General features: G+C 46.7%; 1 protein-coding gene across 2 annotated transcripts; it reads right to left on the bottom strand.

Annotated features, from left to right (window-relative positions):
- Positions 1-1115: 1115 nt before the first annotated feature.
- CARNS1 (carnosine synthase 1) lies at positions 1116-27880 on the bottom strand. 2 transcript variants are annotated; one of them, XM_066611487.1, is made up of 10 exons: positions 27749-27880; positions 21633-21652; positions 20346-20598; positions 18950-19039; positions 13075-13562; positions 12687-12888; positions 11750-11835; positions 10546-10777; positions 6179-6450; positions 1116-4074 (listed from the first exon to the last, which is right to left on the bottom strand). In XM_066611487.1, exons 2-10 carry the CDS (start codon positions 21636-21638, stop codon positions 2842-2844), a joined length of 2862 nt encoding a protein of 953 aa, XP_066467584.1. In that variant the 5' UTR covers positions 21639-21652; positions 27749-27880; the 3' UTR covers positions 1116-2841. The 2 variants fall into 2 exon arrangements, with proteins under 2 accessions (XP_066467584.1, XP_066467585.1); XM_066611488.1 differs by lacking the exons at positions 21633-21652; positions 27749-27880 and having other exon boundaries at positions 20309-20576.

Raw genomic sequence — 27880 nt, 5'->3', positions numbered from 1 at the left:
GTCGTACATTCAGAATTTGCTTCACTCCCAGGATTCCTAAAGGAAGCATTTAAGGTACAGAATGTCAAGTGCTGGGACTCCTGCAGTTTTCATGGCTGAAGGGAAGCAGCTTGGCAGTCACTTCCTCTCCCTTTCCCCAGGATCCATTCCATCTACCATTCCATCTGCAGGTCTTTCTTTCAGACTTCTACTCTTCGGCAGCTCAAGGGCTTTCACAAGCTGCCTAGCAACACCCATCACTGCCAAAGTGTTACAAATTCCATGACAACATTATGGACTAACTTCATGTAGAGGAGTTATGCAAATTAAGAACATTTGCCTTTCTTCCACCTGCCTAATACATTCTAGTCACATAATTTGAGTTCTTCATTGTGCATTTTGTATGTTTAGAATTCATATGCTTTCTGCTCTTACTACAAAGATTGAAAGAAGCAGGAGATGTGGTGTAAGTCCAGTGAATGAACCTAGCTCTGATGACAAGAGCTAAAAGAATTGGGCTTCAATCCAAACCCAGAAACATTAAGTAATCCCAGATCACTGGTTACCATAAAGGAAAGGGGCAGATTATGGCTGACCCAAGGTCACCACCCAGAAATGACAGCTACTCCTACCTGTTTCCATATTGCAGACTCTCACCCCTCCACCCTGTCATATGGGAACATATGAGAACTGTTCCCTTAAAGGTAAAGGTGACTGAATCTGCCCAGGCATTCAAAAGGAAGAGTTGCTCTCCCCCTCAGGGAATTGGGGGAGGGGAACAAACTCCAGTCCAACTGCTCTAAAGATGTCTAGAAGATAAAACCTTAGGAGGGTCAGTTCTGAAGGTATCTGAGAAGAGCTTCTGGTCTAGGGGCTAAGTGAAGCCAGTCTTGTTCTTCAGATAAGATGATGGACAGCCAAGGTCTGAACAACTATTTTCTCAAGAACAGTTGTGCATGGAAATGTCCAGAGGTCTCCTAGGTCCACAAGAGTTGGAGTCTTCTCCATACAGTGAAGTCATCCAAAATCCATTCACTTCTCAGCAAGTCTCTCCCACCAAATTATCTTTCACTCACCAGTAAATAGCTGGAGACTGAGCTGTGGAGCAGGTGCAAATAACACCGCTGCAGTCCGGATATTTTTACACGGCATTTTATTGGGAGAGGGACTATTATGTCTGCCTTACACAAGAGGTGTGGAAGGATAGGCAGGAAGGCAGGCAGGGCCACCAACCCATGCTAAGAGGGGCATACTTAGCTAATGGTCTTGCTGTTAGTCACCCAATCATGGGGGCCAAGAAGTTCTCAGTTCCTGCCTCCCCTCCCCCCAAATGGGATCAACTGTCTGTCATTTTATGTCTCACAGGCTCTGGAATGTCCTCCCAGGCCCTTCAGTTCCTCCAACCTGCACCTTCTCTACCCTTCATCATGGAAGCAGCAGGAAGCCTGTGAGCTATTAAAAAGACAGACACTTATTCCACCATGCCGGTTAAAACTGTTTTGCTTTGTTCTCTCTCCTTATGCTGGTTGTAGGCATTTTTAAGGATGCTGGTACTATAGGTAACATTATGCATTGGGGAACACTAGCACTATGCACAAAGCACTGCTACTTTTCATAATTTGGTGTGGTGGCAAGGTTGTGGCTTGTTATTGCAGAAACACTCAGGAATGCTGGCACTCTAGTTTCTTAGTTGTAGGGTCTTATGGGGGCATTGGGGTTCCATCAGAAGGCTTATTATTTTAAGATGTCAGGGGTGCTGGTGCTATGGTCTTTTATTGGCAAGCCAATTCAACTAGGTTATTGTAGGGTGCTTGGAAGTGACGTCACAGTGATGTAGTACTAAAGGGTCTCTTGGGGCACTGCAAGGGTTGGGGGGATTGTTATAGCAGGTTCTCTTATGAGCACTAACAGTTCAGGGGGTGGTTTTCCCCCAACACTAGGCACACATGTCAGGGATTACCACAGAATTGCCCTGTATTATTCTATGGCCATTTACAAGCACTGAGTTGTGCAGCCTAAAAGGTCCATGCAGCACTACGATGTTATTACAGGGTGTGCAAGTGCTGAGCCAGCAGAATTAGCTTGTTAATTGTCTCACATTCTACTGCTCTATAAACATCTGTTATTGTAGGCTTGCAGATGATCCTTTTGTCACTGTAGAGGTGGTGAGAAGTCAGGGAGGGGATTTGCCTGTTAAGTGGATTCTTACTAAGGAGCATGTAGTTTGCATACAGGAATTCAGTACAGAAACTACAAGTGCTCAGTCAGCACATACTATATTGTTATTGTAGGATCATGGCTGAAGTACTGGCTGCCAGAGACTGCAGAAGATCTGACCCAAACCCTCTCTTCCAGTAATCCTGGAAGCCAGAGGCAGCAAGAGGTCAATCCAAGAGCTGCATGACCAGAAGCCAACAGCCTTTCACCAGTGAAAGAAAAGTAACTGAAGAGGCTGGAACTTGCCTCTTTGATGTGGGGGAGGAACAATTCAGGAACTGAGGTGTGGGGGGGGAATTCACCAGGATTGCAAGTAAAAGGTGATGACTCCAGAGAGGGCAGTCAGAAGAGATGGGGCTCTTCGCTTAACAGAACCCCCCCACAAAGGAGGAAGTGAGCCCATTCAAAGGTGCTGGTGATGTGGATGTGGCACTTACCAGAGATGGCCCCAGATGGTGCCACACTCCTTCCTGAGGGACACAGCAGCCACTTGAGAAAAACTGTAGGAAATAGGGTGCCTGGGTAGAGCAAACCCCAGAGGTGAGCTGGGAGTAAGGGAAGGATAATTTAAGAGGGGGCAGCAAGGCTTCCTCTCTGGAGCAGGCCCAAGCTCAGCTCCAGACTGAGGGAGCCATATCTCCGAGGCTATTTGAAGTGGGAGAGGAAATGGGTGACAGGGTAGTGTGGCGAGTCGATGCCCAGCACCTGGCAGAGGCCTAGCAGCTTGAGGCAGGCCTCACGGCGGCTAGAACTGGCACAGGCCACATTGCAGTAGGGCTCTTCATACTCGCTGGACACTAGCTCGTCATCAAGCAGGTTGAGGCGGATGACACCACGCTCGTGAAGAGCCTGGAGCGTCTCCAGGCTGGCTGTGGACTTGAGGGCCTGCAGGTGCTGGGACACCAAGCACATCACCCCCACCAGGTTTGTGCGGGGGTGGGAGCGGGCAGGCAACAGGGGGACCACCCCACAGGCAACCATGACGGAGGCCAGCATGATGTCTACTCCATAGATCTCCTGGATCCAGTCGCGTAGGTAGAAGCCACCCATGCGGGGATTGATCTCAATCAGCTTGGGGCCAGCTGCTGTCAGCTTCAGCTCCACATTGAAGACACCATCGGTCAGACCACAGCCTAAGCAGCACTGGTAGGCAGCACGGATGAGTTGAGCCTCGCGGTCACGGGGCAGACAGGTGGGCATGCAGGCTGCGGTCTCGGTGAAATTGGGAACACGGGTAGGCCCGTTGTCGGACACAAATGCCCCCAGCATGCGCCCTTCATATACCACGAGATCCACGTCGTGTTCAGTGCCAGAGACGTACTCCATCAGCAGCATGGCGTTGCCCCAACCCAGCCCGATTCCTGGATGGTCAGAGTCATCCTGCAGGTCCCGGGAGATCTTGTTAAAGTGCAGATGGCACTGCTGTGCATCCTCTACCAGTTTTACCCCCACAGCCCCTGCCCCATACTCTAGCTTCATGACACCGGGAAAGCTGAGGTGGCTGGCAGCTCGCTCCACATCAGCATGGCTCTCCAGGTGACAGCACGGTACGGCATAGAGTGCAGCTGAGGGCCAGCGAGCCCCCTCTTTGCGCCGCCGCAGTAGGTGCAGGTGAGTGCGGCTCTTCTGCTTAGCCACCCGCATGGCTGTGGGAGAGCTGCAGCGTAGGCCCAGCCCTTCACACACCAGAGCTGTCAGGACCATGCAGTCATCCCAGTAGGACAGGCAGCCATCCAGGCGCAGGCCCCGCTCCCGTACAAGCTCCAGCAGCCGCTGGGCATGTTCCTCGTCCCGCTTGTGGTCTGTAGTGTCATAGTGGATGAAGGTCTGCACCAGCTGGGAGGCAAAGTGGTTGGGGTCGGACTCCACCAGGTGGATCTGGGGATGGGAAATAGGAGAGAGAGAGAGAGAGAGAGAGAGAGAGAGAGAGAGAGAGCCAAAGCGAGACAGAGAGAGGTGAGAGAGGAAGACGGGGTGGGGAAGAGGGGAGGGTAGATACAGAAGGGCAGAGATGCAGAGAAGGTGGGAGAAAAATCAGAGATGCATCACTACTGAAAATATCAGTGAAGGCCAACTCCTCAGGACCAGGCACAGCACAGCAGTCACCCGGAAGGGGGCAGCATCCACAGCCAGCCACTCCCCACCCTATATAAATTTAACTCTTGAGCATTCCATTCAGGTTCATGGTGAAGAAGGTGGCCATTCTACCAGCACCCATAGATTTGTGCGAGGGAGGAAGGGAGATGGAATCGGAACTTTCTCTAGATTCCTTTTTCTGCAGCAACTGAGTTTAGTCCATTAGCATCTAGGTGTGGGAGGAAAGGAGTGACCCAGGGCAGAGAGGAAAGGGTCAAAGTCTTGTGAGACCAAAAGCGGAGTCTCCTGGTTGCATGACAGAATTACAGGGGAGTCACACCACTCCCATCTTCCACCTGCCTTGTGACTCTTTATATTTGGTTTAGATCAGGGAGGTGCCTCCATTCTGCTCACTAGACTTTGTGAGTCATATGCAGGGAGTGGAGGGTGGGGTAGCCTTAATGCTTGCACTGCTCATGCTTTCAGCAGGAACCTCTAGCAACTCCAGGGATGTGGAGACTGTCAAGGAGACCTCCCTCGCATTAAAGTAACTGAAGAGCCAAGCCTTTTTCCAAGAGGAGCTTGGATAAACTGTCCCATTGTCCCATATAGACTCTCCCATTGTGAATATTGCAGCTGCTGGAATAGGTTCTGGCATGTGCAGCCAAAGTGCTCAGTTGAGGGTTTGAGCTGGAGAAGGAAGGTAAGCAACAGGGGCAAACTCAACCTTCAATCCCAGAGGCATAAGCTGACATCAAGGCACTTGTACTCTTCAGGAACAATGGAATGAGTCGCTGATGGCCAAACCATCAGCTGGTTTCTCTCTGCTTCCTACTACCTGGTGAATTCTCATTTCACCCCAACTGCACTACCTCCCTCTGTACCTTGCCTCATATATTATTTGCACCAGTCTCCCATCACCCAGAGGGACCCACATTCATGTATACAGATGGTGGGGCTCAGGTGATCTGTAAATCTTGGAATGGGGACTTTCCGAGTCCTGGAAAGTCCCCAGAGAGTTCATTCTTGAAACTACATATATTCCTTTCCCCTCTAAAGGAAGGAAAGTTCAGCATCCAATTTCCCAGTACTGAGAAGGGAAATGCGGGGTTGTATTGAGTTTAGAGAGGTCAAAAAAGTTTTTGTGTAGGCCTCTGGAAAATGAGGAGTAAGAAAAGGAGATTTCACTGAACAACCACTTTGGATATTACTCTGCTGCCTTGGCAATAGAATTCCCACCCTTTTCCTGGCAGAGCCCCTGTACTTTCACACAGGTGCTAGCTGTATGTCCTGCTGGAGATACAGTGATGGAAAAAAGTCAGTCTCTGCTTGCCATGCAGCCATTAAAGGTCAGGAACCCTGTCAAAATAAGCAGCAACACTACTTGGCAGCATGCACTTCCTCCCATCACTGTTGGTTCAAGAGTCAGGCAAGGATACTGGGGACCCAAATACCTTCACAGTTAATTTAACTGTCCTGCCCCACTTTTGCTTCTTATCATTATTAATGGAAGCAGAATATGGTAAAAGGCAGCTGTGGTTACGCCTAAGATACACAATGGCTGACCAGAACTATTCTCCATCCCCAGTGACTCTTCCAACAGAAACTTGCTTCTGGGTTGGGCCCTCCAATGCCCTGCTTGAAGGAATACTGCTAAGATGACTAGTACCAGGAAAGCCAAGAAATAGAGCAGGCAAGCTCCTTTGGTAGGAATGCATAGTGAAATGGGTGAGCCCTTTTTAGTTAGTGGTGGGGGGTGAGGGGTCTGTGTTCTCCCCTCTCTGTGCTTAGATTGCACCCATACAGTTTATGTAATATGGACAAGGGCTGCAGGGGTGGTGCTGCTCTAGCTATAGTCCATCCAGCAGCCTGTGGGGGCTGCATGGGTCCGGTTTCCGCATCTTACTTTTAGCCCGTAGTCCCTGGCTGCCTCCCAGACGAACTTTTTGCTGACTCCGCCGGCCCCAATCACCAACACATGCTTGCCCTCCATCAGGTGGCATTGCGCACGACGCAGCATCGTCTCCACCAGGGGGCGTGCCGCCTCACCCGCTGGTACCCCCACCACCCGGCCCATGGACTCGAAGATTGAGCAGGTCTCCAAGCACAGTTGCGAGTTCATCTCCAGTGCCACTAGCTGTAGCACCTGGTCTTCTGAGCCCAGGAGGAAATCCACACCTGTAGAAAGCAGGAACCAAAGAAATCATTAGTCACTAAGGTCCAGAACACAAGCAAAGACTCACTGAAGATCACAGAAATGCTGGTGAGCTCTCGCCTTAGACACAGACATCTGAGGAATCCCAAGTACAAGTGGATAACAAAATCATTTTTCTGAGATAGAACTTCTGGTGCTCATTTTATGAAGAGGAGCCATGCTAGATTAGTCCATAGATCCATCTAATCCAGCATCCAGTTTCCAACAGTGGCCACCAAATGCCTCCAAGATACCCACAAGCAGGGCATGAAGGCAACGGCCCACTCCCAATGTTTCTCCCCCCAACTCCCCCAGCTGCTGGTATGTAGTGACTTACTGCCTCTGAACACAATCAAGAACACATAAACTTTATATTTAGCCATCATGACTGGTAGACTTGTCCTACCTGAATTTTGTTTAATCCCCTTTTACATCTTACTTGTGGCCATCACCACAACTTGTGGCAGTGAATTTCATATGCTAATTACACAGGCCAACACACATTTTGCTTCCTTAAACATTAGACCAATTCTTGGGTATATTTGGGGTGCCGATTCCCAAAATGACATCCGTTTTGCCCTATCACGTCTAGTTTTGGAGACACAGCATAGCCTCTTTGGTGAATGGTTCAAGCAGCTTCCTCATGAGGAAGCTTACACCATGGCTTCCTCATGAGGAAGCTGCTTGAACCATTCACTAATGAGGCTATACTATATCTCCAGAACTAGATGTGATAGGGCAAAACGGATGCCATTTTGGGAATTGGCACCCCAAATTCATATCAAACCATTGTAAAGTTTGGGAAAAACTTTTCTGACCCTCAATTTTGTAGGCCTGTGTTATGTATCATGTGAATTGTCTTAAGTCTATTACCAGCCAATTTTATTGGGTGAGCCCGAGTTCTAGTATTACCGGAGTGGAAAAACTTCTCTCTGTCCACTTGTTCTGTAATACTTGTATTTTTCTAAGCCTCTGTCATACCTCCCATTAGTCACCACGAACTAAAAAACACCAATTGCATTATACTTTCCTTCAATGACATGCATTCTATGATGCAACCGTACACATTAGTCAAAATGTGGCTGCATCATAGATTTATATAAAAGCTTATGTTTTGTTTTCAATTGCTATCCTCATAATCACAGCATGGAATTAGTCTTCTTCACCACCATTGCACACCAAGGACTCGAAGACACCAAGCAGGGATTCAGCTGCTGTGTTTCCTACCCGGCTACTTTCAATCCTCTTGTCTCCTCTCCACCCTTGCCTGCTATGAAGCCAAATGTGTTACAGATGGGGGGGGGCAGTGAAGAAATAGGATGGGAGACACAGCAGCTGCATCCCTCCTGTGGCTTTAGTGCTTCTGTTGGGTAGCTGGCAACCCACGTTCAGGAGCAGCTGGCCGGTTCATCATTCTGGCAAGGCTTAAGGGTTAGAAACCGAGAGCCCAATCCTATCCAACTTTCCAGCACCAGTGCAGCTGCAATGCAGCCCCAAAGTAAGGGAACAAATGATCCCATACCTTGAAGAGGTCTCTGTGACTGCTGCCCCACTACAGGATGCAGTGCACACCCCATTGGCACAGCTGCAATGGCACTGGAAAATTAGATAGGATTTGGCTCTGAGCTGATAAAAGAACAGCCTCTTTCACTGAAACCCAATTATCAAGGCCCAAGTGAGCATTAAGGACAAGGAAGGAATGAGGAGAAGGTATCGGCAAAGGAACAAAAGAAAGAGGACACCCTCAAAAAACAGACATAAGAACAATGTGTTAGTCCAGTGCATTTTGGGTTGTACGACGTTTCATGGCCAATCTGAGATTCAAGCTCTTCAAAATAAAACCAACACAACTGGATAGAGGATAACTCAGTAGGACTAATACTTCAGTCTTTTCAGAATGCTGGGCTGGACTTTGAAGCTACTGAGTCTGTGATTGACGGTCTATCCAAAAGGTGAAAGAGACAGAGGAGAAAGCCTGATCCTATGGCAGGGACATTTGTCCTGAAGAGGATCTGGGTGAGCAGAAATCCTCTTGAGCTGAGCAAGAAGACCACAGGGGCACTAGGTGTAAAAGAAAAATGGTATCTCTTGAGCTGATTCACCAGCAGCCTAAGTCAGTGGTTCTCACACATTTAGCACCGGGACCCACCAGGACAGAATGAGAATCAGTCAGGACCCACCAGAAGTGATGTAATGACCGGAAGTGACATCATCAAGCAGGAAAATTTTTCACCATCCTAGGCTGTAATCCTACCCACACTTACCCAGGAGTAAGTTTCCTTTACTATCATTGTTTAGAGAATACACATAGTAGTTTGTTAAAAGTACAGGTCTATAACATTTCCCCAATTGCAGTCACATATCATGGTAGCATCAAGTTTAATATATTAAAATTATAGATTGGGGACCCACCTGAAATTGTCTCGCGACCCACCTAGTGGGTCCCGACCCACAGTTAGAGAAACACTGGCCTAAGTGATAGTGCAGTGCTGAGATACTGCTACTGCATGTCTAATGAAGTGGGGAACAAGGGAAGGTTTTTGCATCCATAGGCCACTGTCAGAGGAGTGAGAACAGGTGGGATCAATTTACACAGTCATAGACTGAAAAATATATCAAAATAATATCAGGTAAGGAAAAGCAGTTTGGAAGTTTCTGATAAAGTGGGACATTCAGTACATTCAGCATGTAAGTGACATGATGACAAGTGGATTTATTTGTTTTTCTAGTTGCTTTAAGAAAAACTATTTCCATTGGAATCAATCTATTACTTGACTAAGGTCAAGAGTTCCATTAGGCAGTTATAGCAGCCGTTTCCAGAAGTGTCAGCCAGGATCCACCAGTGTCCTGTAGAAACCTCATGGATGAGTCACCACATGACGGAAATTCATGTATTGAAAGCAGTGGAGAACAATAAGTCAATGTAGTTTGCCTCACAAGCTCAAGAGGCAACCCCCATGAAAGACACAAGTTCACTGGAGCATGAGAGTCCTGACTTACAAGTGATTCAGAGAATGGTGCACTCCAAGTTCACAGAAGTGATGTAACAGTGTAAGCAGAACATCATGTGAAAGCCAAACACAGTTGCCACATCAATTAATTATACATATTATACAGGAATGCCGGCGTATCCATGGAGGTTCTGTTTTAGAACCACCACTCCCTGCCCCAGTTAAGTAAAACCATGGATATGAGGGAATGCCCAGCACTCCTTTTAAGAACATAAGAACAGCCCCACTGGATCAGGCCATAGGCCCATCTAGTCCAGCTTCCTGTATCTCACAGCGGCCCACCAAATGCCCCAGGGAGCACACCATATAACAGGAGACCTGCATCCTGGTGCCCTCCCTTGCATTGGCATTCTGACATAGCCCATTTCTAATATCAGGAGGTTGCACATACACATCATGGCTTGTAACCCATAATGGATTTTTCCTCCAGAAACTTGTCCAATCCCCTTTTAAAGGCATCCAGGTCAGATGCCGTCACCACATCCTGCGGCAAGGAGTTCCACTGACCGACCACAGGCTGAGTAAAGAAATATTTTCTTTTGTCTGTCCTAACTCTCCCAACACTCAATTTTAGTGGATGTCTCCTGGTTCTGGTGTTATGTGAGAGTGTAAAGAGCATCTCTCTATTCACTTTATCCTTCCCATGCATAATTTTGTATGTGCAGAAAAATGCTAGTTTTCGGCCAAAAACCGGAAGTTGCATTTTTCGGCCAGAAATCATCATTCTGAGCCAGGCAAAAACTGCACACTGCCTCTGTTGGGCTCAGAAGACCCTCCAGTAGTGATGGGACCTCTGGAGGGAAGGGTTGCTCTGCTGGGGCATGCACAGGGGGGCCCTGCAGACCTGATTTGCAGGTATGTGAAACTGCGGATACGGGATCCGCGGATATGGGGGCCCCTGTATATCACTTTATGTCCAACATTATCAGAAACATTCACACTGCTTTTCCTTGCTGGTTAATTATTTTCATTTGTTTTCCTGTGTTTATTTGTGCAATAAATAAATAAATTGCTGTGCCCCATGATGTCCTACAAATAGCCTCTGTAATGACTGAGAAGGAAACTCACCAATAACGTCAGTTTGTGCACGGCGACCACCTCTTTGCTCAGCTGACAGACTGGCCTCCATATCCATGAAGGCTTTCATGGCTGCCTCAGCCTTTTCCTTTATCTGGGAATGGATGGCTGCAACCTGGGCTTCATCCTTCAGCCCCCACTGCCGTAGGCTGCTTTCCAGTGTCTGAGGCACTGTGGCCTGATGCTTCACAGGCTTATCTGAGCGGCCCATTCCACACACAACCTGGAAAGAACCACAGGAACATAAGAAGAGCCCTGCTGGATCAGGCCCAGGGCCCACCCAGTCCAACTTCCTGTATCTCACTGTGGCCCACCAGATGCCTTTGGGAGACCTGTATCCTATTGCCACTCCCTTGCATCTGGCATTAAGAGACAGGCTACCTTGAAAACCTGGAGGCTGCATACACTTTTTGGTTACGCACATGATGCCTGTATGACCTTCCTGGGCTGCTGGCATGTAACTGTCCCATCCTCAAATCCTTAACATCTCCATTTCGAGAATGCCCGGTTAGCTTGTCCACTTCCTTCTGCACAGTGAGCCAACTATGCTTTGTGCCTACATGGCAGGGTCAGCACCAGCTTGTGAATGAGCCAGCTGCTGAATGAGAACAAAATTCCCATGGCAGAGAGGAGGAGAAGGAGAAACAGCAAGCAGCTGTTTGCATGAGTGTTGTGTGGGCCCTTCTTTCCTCCACTCCTGCCAATGGATAGGGATGTCGAGCAATGGAACCTTCCAGGCCTGTGGTCCAGTATGCCTACCAGCTGGTTCTGACCCTAAAGCAGAGGAAGTATAGGTATTAAGAAAGATTTCCAATTCTAGCCAGATTTATGAGTATTCCTTGGCCAGGAGGAGGTTAAAAATGGTGAGTCTGGCAGCTGTTCATATAGCCTAGCCTATTTTCAAACAAGGGAAAATTTTGGAGCAAAAAGTTGCCCTATTTTGCGAGCACCAACCAGATTTTCCTTGTTTGTACCAGTTCCTCACAAAACAGTTCAAAATAGTGTATCAAAATATACAGTGTATATTTCTTCACTGTCAACCAGCGAATTGCCTTCTCTGACTATGGATAGAGAAAACAACTCCTGCGTCCCCACTTGACCTTTGGGCCAGGTTGGGACACTGCCACCTCCTGCTAGTGATGTTTCTTGGGACTTTCTTCTACTAATTTCCAACTGAACTCACACACTGCATTACCTTGCTCAGCAGAGGCTGGTCCTTTCGGGATCTGCAGACAACAGCGCATATTCGGATTGCCAGATTAGCACATGGAGACATGTTGCCTGGGAATCAGAGATTTGGGGTGGGGTGTGGGAAGGGAGATAGAATATATCAGAGAATATATCAGAGAAACAAAATGATAGGTGTGGACCACATGGAGGAGAGTGTAAAGGACAGGATAAGAGAGCAGGGATAGAGGGATACTGTGGTGGCCTATACATTAGGTGACATGGTGTGGGTTTCATCAGTGAGAGACTGGAGAGGAAAAGAGGGTGGCAGATTCAGGGTGCCCTTCACGCCAAGTCTGCCAATACCATCACCTCTCTCCAGCCTGCCATGGATGGAACCTGCACTGATCCACTCTCTGCCTGCTAAAAGCAAGCAGAAAGTGGATCGCCCACCTCCTTACCTTAGTCCAGGCACAGTTGTTGTTGTTTTTAAATCTGGAAGTGCAGGACTTCTGGTCTGATTAATAGGGACTATGTGAATGAAGGAGCTCCTTCATTCACATGGTCCCTTTAAATCAAACCAAAAGTCCTGCATTTCGGCAACTGAAGAACCCTGTGCAAGGAGCATGGTAGGCAGCTGCTTTTTAAAAATTATTATTATTATTGTGCAGAGACATTGAGTGGCATTCCAGGTTGTGCCACTGCTGGAAGAATATGCTGATTTGGAGTTGAATCAACAGGGCAAAATTACCCTTGCGGATTCTGGGGCTACAATATGGTAACTTGCCCATCTTTCCCAGTTCTATCAGTTGTCCAGCAGTCTCATGCAACAGAATGTCAGCGCTAAGCGTCCCTTTCAAACTCATGGCCAAGAATGGTAAAAAGATGAAGCAAAGCAAGTGGAAGGAAGGCTTTCTTAGGTTACATTAATATGTTAGTGGGAAGAGGCTCAAAGATATCCTTACATAGGGAGGTGTTTATCTCAGGTGGGCCAGGTCGGACAATCTGAGCAGTGGGTATGAAGGCTTCCAGGAGGATGCTTTCTTCCTCCTCCAGGGTCTCCAGAAGAGTAAGCACAGCTTGGAGGACACATCCCTGTTCTGACTTAGCATGGAATGATACAGCTTGGGCTCCACTCCAGCGCCAGCCTGAAGGTTTCACCACCACCTGCAAGAAGCACAACAGAAACTGGGCTTAGGCACAAACAGGCAGCTTCATTCCTTCCCAAAAGATCTGTTCATATTTAGTTACCCTCAATGCAATTACCCCGTTAGTCCCTAAACTGGACATAAGCTCTCTAATATGCCCTGCTCCAGTTCCTGACTCTTCCTCCTCAGGTCTAGAGTTTCTCACCTGGCTGTAGGACTCCATGGCACCACCTTGCAAGAAGGCTGTAATTTCCTCCTGCAGCAGGTTGTCTTGTCCCTCACGGCCACTCAGCTCTACCATGCGGACATGCTCCTCCTCTGTCACGTTGCGCAGGGGCAACGGGCGCTTGAAGGTGAAGGCCAGGGTAGGAGGCACTGCTATCTGGGCCTGCTGGTCCATGAGCTGGCGTGTCATTAGCTTGTCCTCCAGCAGGCGGGCCAGCTCTCCTGAGCCTCCAGTCGGGCAGTCAAGGTCTCGAGCCAATTCTGCCGCTGACTGGCCCTGTACCTTGCATGGCCCAAAGCAGCCTGTGAAATAGGTGACGCGGCGTGGGGGTGCAAATTCTTCCAGTGTTGTTCGCCCACCAAGTTCAAAGGTCACAGCCTTGAAGACCAGCAAAGATGACTCTCCAGGATGCATCTCTGATGGTACTTTGGAGAGCCAGGCTGGCGAGAGGCACAGCAGCATGTTACCTAGGGGAAGGGAGAAGACAGAAAATCCAGCCAAATAGTGTGTATGAGAGATGGACTCACACTACAGAAAAGCTTGCCCTGAACCTGCAAGGGTGGCAAAAGTATACAGTGGGCTAAAGTTTTGGGAGGGGTTTGCCAACATTTGGCAGCCTGTACAAACTTCATGTCAGAGTAATTGGTAGCAGCTGGGAGAATTGGCACCCTCTGTGGTCTCAGTGCCGTCAATACCGTGATTATCTGCCCTGACAACTGCCTTGGAGCCAGCAAGGCAAGAATATGTCCTATTCTTGTTCCCTGAAGTATGTTACTGGATCACTGCTTTTCCACAGGACACCACTGAATGGAAAGAGACTGAACAGAGAAAGGGAAATGGAATTGTCTGCTATGACATCAGCAGCACCTTTTCCAACACTGTAATAGCCAATAGTCCTGATGCTCTGTTCTTATATATTGCATTTGAGAAACTCTAGCTGCTCATGGTTTGCATGAGAGGCTATCAGGGTGTATCTGTCAACATTTGCCCTGTGCTGCAGTTTAGTCTTTGAGGGATAATAGTCCCACAAGTCTTGAATCAGTCAATAACACCATTACTAGTCCAGAGTGCAAAGAAGTAGCCCCTAAGCAGAGAAATATAAATATAAGAAAAAATCTTTAGCTAGAACTATATTGATTGACAAACACAACCAATCTACAGGTGGCTGAAGAGTTGTCTGTGTCTGTGTATATATCATGGCATCTGTGTTGGGAGGCTGCCTTCCACCACCACCCCCTTTTTGTACTATGAGTCTTGCAAAACTCCCTCCTTCCATACAGTATTTCATATCTAATCCACAAGAAAGTACTCTGACTGAAAGGGAATTGTGTTTGCCATGTAAACTAAAAGAAACCAAGGAATAAAAGAGAACAAAATCAATCAATGCAAAAGGGTTCAAAACACTGTGATTGATTGATTGATTGATTGATTGATTGATTGATTCACTTTGTACTTGGGGATTATGGTTAGTGCGATGACCTGCATTTACAAGAGACCTCGTTCTCTCCTCCCCTCCTCTGCACTGGTATTCACTGCTCATGCAGCAAGGAACTCTACGATCTAACCCTAGATCCTGTTCCATTACACTCTGTTCTACTGTGCTGGGGAAGAATTCAAGCAGAATGAGGCAGTTGTGTTTTTTTTAAGTCCTTGGGGTATGTGCATGTTCAGTCATGGGGTGCAGGGATGGAGAGAGCACACACTTCTTTGATCTTTCCCAAACTACATCTCCTTCTAGAGATGCTGCAAGATTATCCATTTGGAATGCTCATATCAGAGGCTCAAAAATTCTCAGGTTTTGAATTAAACAGGATGAAAGTGGAGACTCCCAACCACAGCACTTCTGTGCCCCTCTTCTTTCTCTCATAGCCATATCAAAGGCCACTTCACCTCAAGAGAGTTCCTCAGAAGAACAGAGCTGCCACATGCTCAGAAATGTCTCACCTCAGGCAGCAGAGACCCCAGGCAAATACATTGCCCCTCATCCCTGCCCTAATTTAAAGGGGAGGAGAGGTCTCTTTTCTCTGCTCTCTTGCAAAAATCTTTACCCTTTTCCACTCCAGTTGTCTAGAAATGCCTAGAGAGTAGACAACAATCCTTTTCACAAAGAACACATGGAATGCCACCCTGCTCCCTACCTTCATACATTCAGTTGAATGTCTGGAAAAGCTGGGGAAAAACCTTGTAGGATGACAACGTACATAGGTTCTAGACAGTCAACTGAATGTGTGGCAGCCAGGAGCTGAGACAGCATATATGATCCTACTCTTCCCCCCCCCCCATTTCAACATAATCTGTGAAAAGAAGCTCTCTCTCTCCCTAAACTTTGTGGCTTTTGCTATAGGTGCTGGTGCAAGAGGAGGGCAAAAAGATATACACACCCCTCCCTCCCAGCTGCAATGAAGCAAACATTGCAATAGAGAAGCCAAATAACCGCTCCTGATCCAAGCATCCAGCACACACTCCAATTAACACTTGCTTGAAACTCACCAGCCATGCAGAACTGCTATCCTTCTGCCCTCCCCAAAACTGTTAATGTCAATTCTAGTGCTGCATCAAGGAAATCTGAATCCTCAAGTATGAAAGTGGAAAAGGCCTTGTACCTGCACAAAGACCCCAAATTCATATATATGAAAGAATTCTTGCACATCACAATGCTGAGGTAGATGTTCTGGACACATGAGGAAAGGTGAGGTGGGAAGGGCAAGCTCTCTGTAGAAAAACTTTTCACATACATCCCTGCTAACCAGAAACACCCCCCCCCCCCCATTTCATTCTCCTTGGCAATTTCTCTCCACCTCAGAACATAAGGTGCTGGATCAGGCCAAAGGCCCATCTAGTCCAGCTTCCTGAGTTTCACAGTGGCCCACCAGATGCCTCAGGGAGCACACAAGACAACAAGGTTCCTGCATCCTGGCGCCACTCCCTTGCATCTGGCCTTCTGAGGTAGCCTAAAATCATGAAGTTGCACATACACATCACGGCTTGTAACCTGTGATGGACTTTTCTTTCAGAAATATGTCCAATCCCCCTTTAAAGGCATCTAGCAAGGAGTTCCACAAGCTAATTACAAGCTGGGCAAAGAAATATTTTCTTTTGTCTGTCCTAACTCTTCCAGCATTCAGTTTTAGTGGATGTCCCCTGGATTTGTTGATGTGTAAGAGGGAAAAGAACACTCTATCCCCTGCATAATTTTGTATGTCTCAATCATGTCCCCTCACAGGTGGCTTTTTTCTAGACTTTTTTCTAGAAGACCCCCAAACACTTTTGCACCAGTTCTTCCAAGGTACATGACTAAATGCCATGAAATGGAGGAAGTCATTCATGAAACTGCTGTTGGGGAAACAAGACTGGATATGTTTCAGTCTAAAAATGCTAAGGGGCTGGGCCACAGTTATCTTCAGGAAAGCACAGCACTTTGGGGGCAGTTTTTTTTCCAAAAGGATTGCTTAGATAAGCCCTCCTCTAAGACCACACCTTTGGTTCTACTGTGTGTGTGTGTGGCTGGGAGCCATCCTCACTCCCCCTTCTGGCTTGCCTTGAAACACCAGACATGGTGAAACACAGTCACAGGCTTTTTGAACTACAGCACAAAAATTGTATCCCAGTTTATATGACAACATATAAACATGATGCTGTCAATTGTGAATGAAGTGCATGCATTTCAATGGCTAGGTTTCTCTTCACTAAATACAAAAATGTTCCCCGTTCCCTTCCCAATAGCTACAACCATTTTTTATTGCGGAGAAACCCAATCATTCCAACATGCTTGCATCATTCACGTGTTGTGTATACATTCTGCCATTCAAACTAAGGCCCTTGGCATGCCTAGGCCAAGTGCAAGTTAGGTCTTACAATCCTGGCAGAAGTGCTCCAGGGGCATTAATGGATGTGAACAAAGAGTTCAGAGCTAAGTGTGGAGGATTGATGTAAGACTGTGTCATGGTGAACAAGGTTAGAGAGAGCTGACCTTCGGGTTCATTCCAACCCGGCACTTCTATATGCACCTTAGCCAGAGGGAAATCTGAGCAGCTCAGCTGCCATGAGAGCTCTGGTTACCACCAGCCCTGTCTCGGCCTTTGAGAAAAAATGGGAAGAATGCCAGGAATACAGAACAGCAGCTGCCCAAGAGGGTCTGTGGGAAGCATGCATAGCCAGAAATCTCAGTCCAGAGAGGATCACAGCTAAAGAGAATTTCCTGATGACTTTCAGGTACTTAGGTTAGAATAAAGTGGCTTATTATAATATACTTGTAAACACAAAAAAGCACCACAGTTATGTCGTTGTTCAGTTCTGTAAAGAACATGCCCCTAATCCAGCTAAAGTTAGTCATGACCATGTCCCATTTTGCTGGACTGGGGCCAAAGAGTATACATTTGCCTTCTCAAATCAATAAGGGCAATAGTTTTATTTAGATCCATCTACTCACCTCTTTTATATATACATGAATTTCATGTCTATTCAAAAGTAAGTTTCATTATCAATGGAGCTTACTCCTAGGTAAGTGTGAATAGGATTGTACCCTTAGGAAGCAGTCTGTGTAACTTATGCATGCAAAAAAACTGCAAAATTAGGCACCCACAACATATGCAGATGATTGTTTGCAGAGCCTCTCCTGTCCTTTCTTGTATAACCAGTATCTGGCAAGCAATAATTAATCCCACAGGTATGAATGATGGAACTACATGTAAATAGTAATGACATCAGGGTTTATCAGTACCAGGATTTTGGCAGTGAGAGTTCCTACAATGCCCATAGAACCTGCATGGGAGAAGCAACAGGATTTGCAGTGGTCCCCCCTGTTGTTTTGGCAGCAAGAAGCAGTCAGGAAAGTTAACTGCAGCAAGCTTGATGAAGGCCGATGCGGCAATAGGTTGTAAGAGAGCTGAAAGTGAAGAGGCATCACTTCTCTTCTGTTGCACTGTTTTCTCTGGTCATAGAAATATTTGCCAAAATATGGTTAACAAACCAGAGTATCAAACCATGGTTTGCAGTTTTAACTAAGCTTCAATTAGAACAAACTTCAGTTCCCTGAGTTCAGGTATAATGGCAAAGAGGTTAGTACAAAAACTAAAGCAGATACTTTCAGTTTTCTCTTCTTGAGCAGATGGAGGGAGGGTGTGGGTCTGAAGCTTGTCACAGCTTGTTCTCATAGTGCTACACCATGGTTTAAGGTTACTTCAGAACTAGGCTAGCATCTCAACCAGGAACAGGACAAAATGTCAGAAGGATTCAAGTGGCTTCTTTAGATAGCTCAGAAATTCAGCTTCTGCCCCTTGCAGAGTTTTTCCTAACAACCAATTAAACTGCCTCCCCTTGTTCAAAAAACCATTCCTTTCAACCCCCCTTGGGGAAAATGTACACATATGAGGGACTGCTCACCATGTTTTCCCTACATATTACCTCATCATTACGGTTTTTAGGTTACAGGTTTTTGTTCACGCTTACCAAAGCTAAAACTTATGGATCCAACTACTAGTTACTCCAACAAGGTATACCAACTCTGCTTGCAAGGACACTGATTTCTTAGAGCCTGGCAAGGAAACAGCAAGTTTGTTTCTTCTTCGGCCTCTCCCTCTCTCCTACACAGAGGAAGTCATTGATCAGTTCCTCCCTTCCATATTAAAAGATGGAGAGAATAAGCACAGCATTCTTTTACTGGTGGGAAGATGCTCTAGTGGGAGACTGTGCTGCAAAAGTGCTGCCTGTGGGCAGTCTTATCTAGGAATCCTGTCAGGTGAGGTGGGGTATCATAGGATTACTTCATCAGTTCTAATCAAACAGTAAGAATAGGTACGTCATGTAGTTAAGCAAAGGTGAAGAGACTTGACCATGACTTTTGAATGGAACTCACCAGGACATTGGTTGCCACCTTCCAGAAGCACAGACAGATATGAGGTGGGGGAACCCAAGACACAGATGGTTATGTCTGAGGGCCCAAATCCTGCAAAAGACAAGAGAAGAATCAACTGCCTGGTCCTCAGAAAAGAACTGGGAACCCCAATGTTTTTGTATTCCAATTCCACATTCCAGGACTTGGATAACAGAGTCTGCCACAGCCTATATTCCAGTATAATTCTACAGGTGGATTCAGATGAACTAGTGACATAATCATGGAAAGATATATTTGTGGCATGGTAACCATTCATGCAGATGTTCTGATGTATGAGGGTGAAATATGACTGAGAGTGAAATCACAGGTCACCTCTTGGGCTTTCTTTGAAGTGTAGGATTAAGTTGAAAGACGGTATTTATCAGAAAATTCACAGGAATGAATACCATGTCCTTCACCCCTGACCCCAAAACATTAATCTGTGGCAAGTTTACTGCTTTAGTCACTGCCTCAGCCATTTCTCTGAATCAGCTTGATCTGTTATAACTTCAGATGCTCTCAACCAAGACCTAGCTCAAGTTTCATACAAAACTCCATGTTTCCATTTGTTATTGCATTGTTCTGAGAGTGACTGTGGAGGTGTCATGTGTCACTTATGCCCTTATTGCCCAGACCACCTCCCCATATAAGACACTGCTGTTATCCTCTTTGCCTGGATAATGTAGTACGTCAGTGTTCAAAATGCTTCACATACATTATCTTGCTATTATCCTTTGAAAACCCCTGTAAAGTAAACTGGTATTAGTGTTCCCATATTGCAGGAGCTAAGAGAGAGAGGCTTGCCTCAGGCTTCATAGAGCATTTATGGCAGAAGCAGGAATAGAATCAAGGACTTTCCCCTTTGTCACTCACAGCCACAGCAGCACACCTGCTTCCATATACCCATTCCCTTTGCCCAGTACAAGGGAATTTTATGCTGATGACCTTTCTGATAATAATTTTAAAGGGCTGCTGTGCTCTTATAGGCTGGTGATTCCACAAAAGAGCAATATCAACAAAACAAGACACAGAAGAAAACTTTGAGAGATACAAAACGTTTTGTTTCAGAACTAGAATAAAAGTCCCAGCACATATTGGACGGTACGGCTCTGGGAACATCTTTATTCAAACGTTTGTGTCTATGTGACCAATAATTTGCATTTTACATTGCAATCCTATTTATGACTACTCAGAAGTAAGTCCCATTATGATCAATGAAGCTTACTCCCAGGAAAGTATGTATAGAATTGTAGCATTTAATACATAACCACTGTGCTATAGGAATGTCACTCAATACTACTACTAAGAATTACTTCAGTAGATTGTTGGAAAGGACTGTACCTGAGCCACTGGGCCCTCCAGCCAAAGCAGGGCTCACCTGTCCGGGGCTCCTTGGTGAGGTCAACAGTCTCAGGGAGCCCTTCTTGCTGCAGGGTGCACTGCAACAGGTCATAATAGTAAGCAGTCCAGGCCCGTGCCTGTGCATCCTCAGGGCAGATCTTGCAATCCAGGGGCACATCCCGGCGCCAAGCACAGCGCAGAGGGCTCAGGGGTGGTTGGAACCCCTGTTCTGACCAGTCCAGTTCCTTGGGTGTTGGGGGTGGCTCTGTGTGGATCTGGTCCAGAGACAGCTGCAGACAGAGAAAGACAGGAGACAGAGAAATGTACTCCGAAAAGAAGAATCTTGGCAGCTCTGTGGATTTACTGGAGCAGGAAAGAGGAGAAGGAAATTCCTAGGAGCAGGCACACAAGGTCTGATGGGACAAGAGTTGCACTGCTTTGGTGTGGAAGTGGCTGGTTGAGGTACAGTGCCACAGAGTGCTCAGGAGGCTGGGAACCCACTGGAAGAAGTGGACCACTCTTGGACAAAAAGAAAGCCAGTGATACTAGCTGAGTTCTGTTGTGCCTTGGCCTAAACTACATTAGGTCCTAAATTAAGGACCAGGTAGAGAAAACTTACATTTTTCAGCAGGTTGGAGCAGGCCTGTACTAGGACATCAGGAAAGTTAATGACTGGAGTGGCCAGGAACAATTACAGAGAAAAACAAGGGCCCCTGTTCCCATAGTAGCTTGCAAGGACACTAACAGTGAGGGGAAAAAAAATGGGGCCCAGGACAGGGTAGAAGCAAATGCTTCTGCTAGATTAATGCCTTGTCGGGACTATGAATGAATTGTAGGAGATGGACAGGCAAAGGAAGGAGCTGCAGATAATGCTGCCTGAGACCACAGCTGGCACTTGGAGCTTGGAGCTGCAGATGGGATTTCTTTGCATAGTGAAGGCAGCTCTGTGTGTGTGGCTGTTCACATATCATGCTGTACCGAGCTACAGAATGTTGTCGGTGCACAGGCACAGCTGTCTGTACACAGGGACAAATTTCCATTGGACTGACTGGGCTCTTTTCTACAGATTAAAAATCCGTGGTACACAGCACACTGACTGTATCCACATTGAACACACTCGGTTCCTGAGAGCACAGATGCACTCACGTGTAGTTTACAGGAGTGGAAACAAATCTCCAGAAACCTCAAATGGGATACAGGGATTTTTAAAGACCACAAACTGACATGCATTGCTCCAAGCACAAGATAAGACACGTTTGCCTGAACGAGGGGGAGGGGGACATACAAAGTGAGAAAGAAGAGAGTCAAAGAAGGGTAAACTCACCATCATTCAGGGTGAAGATGCTGCAAGAGAAGAAAAAATTAATGAATGGAGCTTTTTTTTCCTTGTGTGCAATTTGTGACTCACAATTTGTGACTCACATCTCCATCTCCAAAAGATTTCTGGATAAACTCACTACTCACAGCCCAGTCCTACCTAAATCCCTGTGCAGTGACGCAGCGGTGCTGGCATGGACTACACAGCATCCCACAGGGGATCTGTGGCTCCTGGAGGTCTCCTCAGAGTAAGGGGACATTTGTCCCCTTGTCCCAGGGTAAGCCCCTGCAGCCACAACAGGTCAGCTAAGAACTCTGAAATTCCCAGTAGTTTGAGATTAGAATTTTAAAGATGCGGTTAGGATTAAAGTAACATGTCTATTCACTCACTTTCCTCAGTCTACTACTGCTGGCTCACAGGTTCATGCAAGGGCCCTCTTTATCTGCTCAGTCAATGGCTTTGCCGTCCTACCAGATAACAGTTGCCCTGGGCCCCAAGAGACCGCTGGAGCAACGACAGCAACAACAGGCAATGATGTACATATCCAAAGCAAAGCCTAGAACCCTGCAGTGCTGAAGGTGATAGGAAAGGTCCATCAAATATTTATTCTGTGACTATCTGTCCTCTTTTTGTAGTGTTTTTTAAAAATGTACAAAATCTGTTAGACTAGAGATGACAGCAGGACCACAAAAAAAATGTGTGTATATCATGAGAAATGATTACACAAACTTCAGTTCTTACAAAACTATTGTAAATCTACAGTCTATAGGGTTATGGATTCATTTCAATGTTCTTTCCAAGTGTTGTGCCCCAGAGTTGCCAAGGTTGTCAATGCTAAGGTTGCCAACAAGTTGCAGAGCAAATAATACAGCTTAAAATGTAGAATCTGAGCCCCCACAGAATCCTGAGGGGTGTGTGTGTATGTGTGAGTGTGAACACTAGAGAGCAGATTTCTAGTCCACATTGCAGAAAAAGATCTGAAAAGAGGTAGCCACTACTACAGGTGGCATTCAACAAGCCAGAGACTGGTGCTTCTTTACACAGCACAACCTCTAGCAGCTCTTCCTGCTTTACAGTCTCTAGCCACCTGACTCTTTTGTCCATAATTCTTTTTCTGAGAGTTCAAACCTAGCTTTCTTTGTCTGTGGCAAAACAGTGACCAAAATGTAAATTGTATCAAATCCACACCCCTAAACCTAGATTCAAACTGTGTTGCCAAAAATTAAGAGTGAAATGTGAATCAATTTATGCGAGCTATTCCATTTACCCAAACTCTGGGTTGGGACACACCAGTGGGTCACAACCCAATCTTGTGGGTTGTGAAACTGACAAGACAGATTAGGCTACCTGCATCAAGGGATAAAAGCAGCTACTGGGAAGGGGGTACTGCTGCCCAATCACTATTATAGCCACACCCCTGGGCATTCATAAATCAGGTGGCAACATTTAGGGCTGAGGCAGCCTTTAGTCAACAGTTTGGGCTAGGTCAGATGATACACATGCTCATGGTATATGCCACTTCCAATTCCCCCAGAATCGGGGGGGGGGGGGGGAGCTTCCTCTGTTGCATGGGGGAGGGGTTCATCTGAACCACTGCTCTACACATGCACTGTGCATAGAGTGATGCTTTGAACAAACCACTCCTTCCACGAGATTAACAAAGCTGGCCCAGGATAAAGGAAAGGAGCCAGGATGTTGTGTCCTGTGAACATGCGCATCTTTGTTTTTCTACATCCACTTCAGCACTTAAAAGCATTACAACTGGCTGTGCACAGATGAACTTTCTGTTCCTGATCCATCAGAAGGAATGAAGAAAGATGCAGTTCATATACTGCTGTGTAGTGAGCACCATAAAAATATTGCAGAGCGGGTTTCCTGCATTTGTTTCCTGACTCTAGGAGGTTATAGATAAGGTAACTGAAACACGTAGCTCTGACACACCCATTCGAGGCAGCATGATAATTCAAATAAAGCTCAGCTTTGTTTACTGGAGAAACAAGTAGCACTAGCCATTTCCAGATCCTCCTCATAAAAACCTGATGAGGAAACAACATCCTTGCTCAGCTTGGAGCCCAGTGATCCCCATTCCTTTTCTAGGCCTCTTCAAGTAACTTGAGACTCACTGAAGGTGTGAGCTGAAGCAGAATGCAGAAGTGCCTGCTGGCTTTCAGCCCACTACACTTTCGCCTGGCCTGCAAAACATCACTTTCTTCACCTTGTCTATTATTGGTTGCTTCTCCCATATGTCAGGATAAATATCCAGGTTATAGGCAGAATCTGGGAAAATGAAGTTGGTTATTTCCACCAATAAAACATCAGCTCAAGCAACAAGGATTCCTATCAGTCAGAATCAGTTGTATTTCAGCACTAAAGATGGATTTTACCCAACTGTGAATGTATGGGCTGCAAGGTCTCTTGCAGGCTGCTGAAACTCCACTTAAATCACACTGGGATTTAAGCAGCATACCTGTGCACAAGATAGTAGCCATAATGTCCTGAATGTCGCTGAATATGGCTGCTTCTAGGCACAATTTATTGATTGCATTTATGTCCCACCCTTTGAGGAACTCAGGGCAGAACACATTGTTCTTCTGCCCCTTTTAACATCACAACAACCCTGTGAGGTAGGGTGAGCTGAGAACAAATTATTCAGGTCACCCAGAGAGCTTCATGGGCAGGCACTACAGCTACTACACCACACCAGCTCTCCAGCAGGGTTGGAACCTTGGAATGTAATAATATTGCCACTCGTTGATGAACTAGTCTAATAAACCAGTCTAAGATTCATCAGTATTGTAGAAGCAGGTGCATAATGTATTTATAGTGATTTCAGCATACAAGCATCTGATTCAGTTACCTGTAGTTTGTAAGGAAAATGGTGCACTAGCTTTGAATACAAACTTGAAGGGCTCTCTTTACATTTCATTTCCATCAAACCTGTGGCAACAAAAAGGGAGTTGGCACATCTGTGTGACCTAGAGCACAGCGAGTCTTTTAAGTTCTGAGTCTTTGCTTGTTGTGAGCTTCACTGATTAAACAGGGATAAAAATTTTAATCCTCGCTTATAGCTTTAGTTGATTAATCTCACCAATTAATCAATTAAAGCTTGAAGCTCTGCTTTTCAGTGCAGTCAAAATCTAGTTTTAGTATATCCTGAGTAGAAAGCATTAGTATAATTAATCAGTTAATTCATTAGCAAGTTTAAAAAAATTGAGATATTTTACTTAGATTTGCATTTGTTCTTCTTGGATAGACTGTTCAGTGCTAATGGCACTGTCAAACTCAATGCACACATGCTGAGATTAATTTTCTACACAGTAAATTATTTTGCCTGTCTGATTTTATCAGAATAAACTGCTATCTCCTACAAGAACAGGGGCCATACTACTGATTTCATTTATTGAGAAAGCTAATCTTTACATAGTATGTGGAAAACACAGCAGCATTTAATGCAAGCACCACAGCTGCTTTGCTTCTGCAGAAGTTACTATGAGAAATGCCTATATATTTAACATTACCCGGGCAAGAGTTTGGTATTAAATCAGTTTATTTTCTGCCAAAGTCCCTGTAGTAGTTCCATCCTAGTGTTAAAACAGACCAAGAAGGCTGTTCTAGGATGCAGTGTAATTACTTCACTTGCTTCCCTTTAAACGGAAATTGTTGAAGTAGTGCCCTTTCCCAAAAGAGTATCCTAGGCAAACTTCTACTCATGCCAAGGGATAGAATTCAGGATGCATGCACTGGCATTGAATCAATGCAATGAATGAGACAAACAGAGCAATACACCATTCTTCACAAGGCACATTGGGTGGCAAGTACTAATGAGGGCAGGGCTGCCAACTTTGAACCAGCTCTTGCCCCTGTGTTTTTCAGGTGGTAATGCTTCCCTCCATGGTGCAAAATGCTTCACCGGATTTCTGCAGCTCAAGCTGTATAAGTGCATAAGAGCAGATGAGGCCAGTTTTTCTTAACCATTGGTAACTGCGAGAGTGAGAGGTTAGGGTCCTACGATATATATAGTGCTCACTTTACCAAGTACAATTTTCACGCTTGCTATTCCACTATTATGAAATCCTAATTCATACATTGTTCTTGGGAATGTGGGATTGCGTAATTTGTTTGTGTAACTTGGCCAGTGGTGACATGTATGCAACATCTGCAAGACAGCAGAAATGAAGGGATTGCTTCAAGTCTGATGTATTCCAAGCAAAAGCGGGGGGGGGGGGAGAAGCTGAGGCTGGAATGGCAAACACCTGATTCAACAAAAGGGGTTTCACACATGTGCAGCTTGGACATGTTTACACAGAACTAATCCGAAGCTGCTCCAGTTAGGTCTATTCAGAAGTAGGTATGCATAACAGTAAGAAATTCATATAGCTAGGAATTTTGCATGACTCCCTAGCATTGTGTGTAAGGTATTGTGAGAATGCTATACTTAAAAAAAGGCACAGTACTGCACCTGTATGAATACCTTGAGGTGCAAATACCAGCTGGGAGGGGGAAAAGGACATGCAGCCAAATCCTATCACCCTCCCACCATCTGTCAATGCAGTGGCACCAAAACAGTGACTGCTGTATCCTTTGAGGGGGGAGTAGTGCAGGAGGCTTCCCCAAGGTAAGCCTCCGTGGTTCAGGTGACTCAATTTGGATCTTTGCCCATGCTGCAGGAATTGGGCACAGGAAGGGGGTTAGGATATCAGTAGTGCTGTTGCATGCTGATCAATGAATGAAAAAAAGAAAACAAAACTCTCTTCCGGTTTCCAAAAGCTACTCTAGAGGTGACTGCCACCTGCAAGGGCAAGTGGCTATTGGCAATTCTCATTTTGTGATTGACAAAAATGTCAAATCACTGTCTGATCCTGGTTGGAAAAGTTTAGGCAACAAGTATGGGGAGAACTATGAACATAAGTAGCTGTACATTCTTAAATATTCCAGATATGGAAGAGGAAATAGGCCTGTCCTTGTGGTGCTCCAATTAAGGAAGGACATGTCTGCATGTTGTCTTGGTAGGGTGCAATGCAATGTTTCTGGAGGCCCCAGTTGGTGCATAGCTGGGACTTCAGAACCCCCATGACTGTGGATGACCGTGGAATCCCTTGTCCAATCTGCACAGCCAGCTTTCCACTGTCATACAAGGGAAAAGTTCCAGGGTTACCTCCTTCTTTGCAGAAAGTGCATTACAGCCCTCAGTGGGGAATGCAGAAAACTGCCTGCCAACATGCTTGGAGTTACTCACCACCACCCACCACCTTTTTGTCAGCAGACAATCAAAGGGATGGATGGGGGGGGGGGAGAGGGAGAGAATGAGAGTGTTGTGCCCTCCCTTTCCACAGCATGTTTATGGATGGGTGGAATGTTGATTCTGGTCGGTGCAAGGGAAGGTGCAGGCAGAATCTCTGTGTATGTGCAATCAATTCAGGCTACTTCAACAAGGAGGGGGCAAACAAAGGCGAGGTGTTGTGGCAGGGTGCATCAGAGGTGCGCAGGTCCCCAGTGCCCAGCTGGGGATCAGGGTTTGAGGCGTCCTTTCTGGACCACTGGAACTTGATGCTTTTATTCCCCAGCCTGCTCTATGGGGGGGGGGGGGGGAGAGGCAGAGGAGGAGGAGACAAGCCCATGTGGGCGGGGCTGCGGGTCAAGCAGGGACCCCGTAAGCCGCTGCTGGACTCCCTCGCCCTCCCCCCACCGCGCGCAGAGCTGCCTTCGCGCACGTCTCCGAGCTCTGTTGCTCTACCCCCTCGCGACCTGATGATCGGTGCCAGGGATGAGCCGCGCGCGGGCTGCCCGGGCCGGAGAGTTCTTCCCTCGCCCCGCACCAGCGCAGAACAGGTTGCCGTCCAGGCCCCTGACCGTCAGCGGGGGCTTGTGCAGTGGACTTTCCCGAGAGAACGGCACGGCTGGTCCTCCGTCCTTGCAAAGCACGCGTGCTGCGGCGCCCTCCCGACCCCTTGCCTTGGCCTTCCTTGGTGCAACAGGCTGTGCCTCTAATCCCCCCCCCCCGATCCCAGCTCCCTTCCCCTCTCCCCCAACCACCGATCCGGGCGCCGGTGCAGGAATGGATGCAAGAACCCTGCGCGGAGCGGGGAAAGAAAGGCGACCCCTCCTCCTTCCTCCCCCCTTACCTTGTTGCAAGGCGGCGGCGGCAGCAGATCTGAGTGATGCCGAGGAGAAGCAGCGCGATCCGGCACAATCCGATGGCGAGGGCGGGGTGAAAGGAGCCGGGGAATGTCCAGGGATTAACTCAGCCGGGTTTT

This window comes from Tiliqua scincoides, chromosome 1, assembly GCF_035046505.1.
Source record: "Tiliqua scincoides isolate rTilSci1 chromosome 1, rTilSci1.hap2, whole genome shotgun sequence".
Classification (NCBI taxonomy): Eukaryota; Metazoa; Chordata; class Lepidosauria; order Squamata; family Scincidae; genus Tiliqua; species Tiliqua scincoides.
The sequence above is the reverse complement of the archived record's forward strand: the minus strand, read 5'-3'. Positions and strand labels throughout refer to the sequence as shown.

Coding starts and splice junctions, on each gene's coding strand:
- CARNS1 (XM_066611487.1), bottom strand. Junction 13,563..18,949: donor AGGTGGCAACCAATGTCCTG/GTGAGTTCCATT, acceptor CCCTTCCCCTAG/GTAACATGCTGCTGTGCCTC. Junction 12,889..13,074: donor CCATGGAGTCCTACAGCCAG/GTGAGAAACTCT, acceptor TGCTTCTTGCAG/GTGGTGGTGAAACCTTCAGG.